The 4,766-nt window shown below is 30.3% G+C and overlaps 1 protein-coding gene across 15 annotated transcripts in view; it reads left to right on the top strand.

The window, feature by feature from the left end:
• LOC144967404 (intermembrane lipid transfer protein VPS13A-like) overlaps window positions 1-4,259 on the top strand; it is a 162,796-nt gene extending 158,537 nt beyond the window's left edge. For all 15 annotated transcript variants that reach the window (XM_078904553.1, XM_078904559.1, XM_078904556.1 and 12 more), the window contains one exon: window positions 1,789-4,259. In XM_078904553.1, the coding sequence (XP_078760679.1) occupies window positions 1,789-2,035 (247 nt within the window). In that variant the 3' untranslated portion in view covers window positions 2,036-4,259. The remainder of the gene's footprint in view (window positions 1-1,788) is intronic.
• The last annotated feature ends 507 nt before the right edge of the window (window positions 4,260-4,766 follow it).

Consider the following 4,766-nt stretch of genomic DNA (forward strand, 5'->3'; position numbering starts at 1 on the left):
AATTTTAACTTGTTCTCAAATGCCTAAGATATTCTTGTCGTTGAAATAATTCCCTTACCCAGCTTGCTACAGAGTGTCACATAAATTACATTGACTGCAAAATAATAAAATGTATTTTATTGTAATTGTATTAGCAAGAGAAATGTGAATCAATATCAAAAATAAGATAATGATAGTGGACTCTTCTTGATTTCGTGGTTTAAGATATTTTCTTATCCTATCATACCCTTTAACAGCTAATCGGCAGTTTAAATCTATAAATGAAAATGCTCCAGGTAAATTTCATGATTCGATTACATTTTTCAAAGTTAGATTAACAACATTTAGGATTAACTTGACATTTTTCAACACATGTTGGGTGGGGTTCCTGACCTCCCATAGTGGGCAGGGAGGCACTTACTGTGTCTTCTATCCCCCTATATCTGTTTTCCAACATGCTTTATATCTTTGTCTTGGAATGAGATTACTAGGTTTTGTCCTGGCCCTGGCCGGAGTCCTAGCTGGGAGGTAAACAGTCAAATGCATAGTTATTGTTTTGGGAGATTATATTTTTTTCCTTGTAAATCATCTCTGTGTTATGCACTGTATAATTTTTCCTTTTATATATGTATGATTTGTAAACATTTGAGTGTGTTCCTCTTGGTGGGGACCTGCTTGTGTCTGGATGAGACATTTAGTGATCTCAAACTAAGTACACTGATGGAGTGCTCTTGGAATCTACATCTGTTCCCTATTTGAACCAATTCCCCTTTGTCTTACCTTTTCTTGGGTGCTTTACTTGTAATTCTATAACTTTTTACTTTTCCCTTTTCTTCCTTTTTACTGGCGCTAATATGACCTTAACTTAATGTGTTGCAAGTGCCGTAAAACCCTTAAAAACATAAACATAAAACATTTTCAACACATGTTTCAAATTATCATTTATCTTACACACAAATAAGTGTCATAGTAAGAATCATCGTACAATTTTCCTCATCAACATTTGTTTGACATGCCCAACTTTAGACATTTAAAGGGAGATTTTATTAATTGATATACAGAAAGCTAATAATATCCTATGTCATTGTACATTATTCCTCCTACTCAAATATTATGTTGGTGAGCTCCCTATTAATTGGCATTCTTAAAATAATTGATTGAATTAAACATTTTTGTCTCAAACTTAAGGTTATTTTACCTTTAAATTATTCTACGTTTAGATTATTGTACATTTGAATTATTTTATATTCAGATTATTCTAAGTTTAAATTATTCTTTGTTAAGATTATTCTAAGTTTAGATTATTCTATTTTTAGATTATTCTACGTTAAGATTATTCTATGTTTAGATTATTCTACATTTAAATTATTCTATGATTAAATTATTTTATATTTAGATTATTCTACATCAAGATCATTCTACATTGAAATTATTCTAAGTTTAGATCATTCTACGCTTAAATTATTCTATGCATTCTTCATTTAGATTATTCTATGTTTAGATCATTTTATTTTTAGATTATTCTCCATTTAGATCATTCTACGTTTAGATTATTCTACATTTAGATTATTCTTTGTTAAGATTATTCTATGTCACAATAGAATTTATTTTTTTCTAGTCGAGTCATATACTGACTTTAAACTCAACTTTCTTTTTCTACTCCGTCCATACTAACATATTACCAGATTGATTCAATGGGTTATATTTATTTTAATTATTATCATCCATCAAGCTTCTTTGTTGGGAGATTGTCATTAATCTTGTCTTCAAAATTCACTGTAAAATGTTTCCTTCTCATTTTTACCCCAGACATCTACTGTTAGTTGAACGATGCCGTTTCTGGGGTGGCTGGGCTGTAGATTGGAAAGTCCCCATCAACAGTATCTTGGGAGTGCCAGCCGTGATGGACGGGAAGATGGTGTTTAAGGTGAAGCAGGATGACTGTGGAATCAATCTCTTTTCCAGTGGAGAGAAAGAAGTTTTTAGCAAGGAGTCTGAAATCTTGAAGTGGATTCAGCGACAGATTACACGAGTCATCAAGTATAATGAACAATAGGCAATTAATTAACCTATCATTGAAATCGGAAAAGGGGTGTATGAAACATTGGTAATCAAGTTAGGGGACAGGCACTGGTGTATGATAGTAATCTGACAAGGGGTACAGTGGTAGACGAGTTAGGAGACAGGAACTGGTGTATGATAGTAATCTGACAAGGGGTACAGTGGTAGACGAGTTAGGGGACAGGCACTGGTGTATGATAGTAATCTGACAAGGGGTACAGTGGTAGACGAGTTAGGGGACAGGAACTGGTGTATGATAGTAATCTGACAAGGGGTACAGTGGTAGACGAGTTAGGGGACAGGCACTGGTGTATGATAGAAATCCAAAAAGGGCTGTATCAAACAGTTATCAGAGATGCCAAACTGTACGCAAAATACCAATTATATTGCCCAGTACACAAATACGCAACATGATAAGTTTCCGTACGCAAAAATAAAAAATGAAATAATTTATTATTTTTGTTTCAGAATAATATGTGTTTGTTTTAATATTTCATGAATGAGGAATACTCTCTCTCTCTCTCTCTCTCTCTCTCTATATATATATATATATATATATATATATATATAATATATATATATATACATATACATTTACATATACCACTTTTATTTATCCTATCATCATTTTCTGTCCTTCAGTTTCCCCTCCCTTACGCTTGCTTTGTCATAAGATTCATCTGATTATGATAATATATTACAATAAGGAAGTATAATGGACATAGGAAACAAAGAATGAATGGCTTATTTTCAATTTATCTTTATTTTTATATTTTGAAATTAATTAAAAATTCATGAATCTAATATAATAAGTTGCATGACCACTTGGCTGCAACAGCCAATAAGATCTAGAATAAGGCATGAGACTGGTTTGACCATTGAGGCAAAAGTTTATCATCATTCCTGTATGTAGTGAATAAGTAACATTGTTGTTATAAATTGTATCTTTGAAATGATATTTACAACTTATGAAATATTCCTTGATATGATAGTGATAGTATTAATATGTAACATAATATTGCCAAAAAAATGGTTTAATCTGCCATGTTAGATTTGGTTTGGGTATGACTGATGGACGGATAAATTTTCTTCCTTTTTGACAAATTACCATTATGATCAAAGGTAGCCATCTTGGCTTTCTTTAGTAACTTATTTGGCAACAATGCTGTTTGGTTTTTCTGGTATTTCCCATTTTGTGAAGACCCTTTTTCTTTTTTGATAATCTAAAGTCATAAGTTACAACCCTTTGTAACTTTCAAAGGTAGGAATCGGCTGAGATTGATTTTTTTTTTCTTGTTAAGAACACTGATTGTCTCATTTTATGGATTTGCATTCCGTTTCGGTTTGACGCATTTTTCCTGTTTTTTTTTCTTTTTCAAATTTATTGTACAGTGTAAGAATATTTTTGGTGCAAAATAAAAATATTTTGATCCTTAAGTAAGGAATTTGAAATTTCTTGGTTGGCATCTCTGAGTAATAGTAATAGATAAAGCAGATGGGAAGATACCAATGTCATACACACCTTTTCAGATTGGAAACAACAGACTCCAGGGAGAAAACATCATTGCCATTTATATAAATGTGATATTTATTAATGCGTCTGTCCTGATTTGTTATTTGTTTTTTATTTTTAAATTTAATATTGCCAAATAGTTATGAATTGCTTTATAGATTGGATTGATTGAATTGGATGAATATAATAATGGACGTTGATATTTGATGATAGCGTCAAAAATTACTGTACCTCAGCACGACTATGGGACATAACTATGTTTTGTTGTGTTGACTTCTGTTGTGATGCCATATTATTCAGTTCATTGTAGATACTAGAGCAAATGTAGTTAATTTTGATTTTATTTATTCATTCATTTATTTTTAAAATTTATTTTTTACTTGTCATAACCTGTCACCCAAATATGATATCATCTTGTGAGGTTTGTGAATTGTGTCATTATTGCTATACGTCATATAATATCTCTTGTGTCATAACTGTTGTTGTAAGGTTTGTGAATTGTGTAATTATTGCTATATATGTGATTTAACATCTCTTGTGTCATAACTATTGTTGTATTCATTTAATTTTCTCACATTGGATTCTTCCATAAAATCATATGTGTAAGTTAAAAATTTTAAGAATTTTTGCAATACAATCGAACGTAGAGGCGTGTGTAATCGTAAATATTGTTTATAAAATGTTTACCTTCTTCTAATCTTTCCCCTCCCTGTTTTTAAAAAAATTGTTTATTAACGAAATAAATTTTATTTTTTGTTTATGATGTGTATAATGCTAAAGTGAATGTGAACAATCTAGTCACAGATTTGAATAATTTAATTGAAATATCAATTAATATTTTATTTGAACCACGGTGCACAAAGTTATACCATTGCTTTATTTATTTTCTTGATTATTGTACATGATCTGCACTTAAGTCTATTTCAATATATTTATATATTTACATAATTTATTTATAAGCTATTACCATTATCACCCATGAAAAACCTACACTATACAAAATGATAAAATTTAATTACATCAAGTAAAGAAGAGAAAAAAATTTCTGCAGGTAGGAATGATTCCTGTCGCTTTGCATATGAGGGTGAGTGCTCTACCAACTGAGTTATTGAACCCCCGATAAAAAGGATAATAATAATAATAATAATAATAATAATAATAATAATAATAAATAATAATGATAATGATGATAATAATAATAATAATAATAATA

Source organism: Berghia stephanieae, chromosome 3 (genome assembly GCF_034508935.2).
Source record: "Berghia stephanieae isolate SIO BIC M18660-M18661 chromosome 3, UCSD_Bste_1.3, whole genome shotgun sequence".
Classification (NCBI taxonomy): Eukaryota; Metazoa; Mollusca; class Gastropoda; order Nudibranchia; family Aeolidiidae; genus Berghia; species Berghia stephanieae.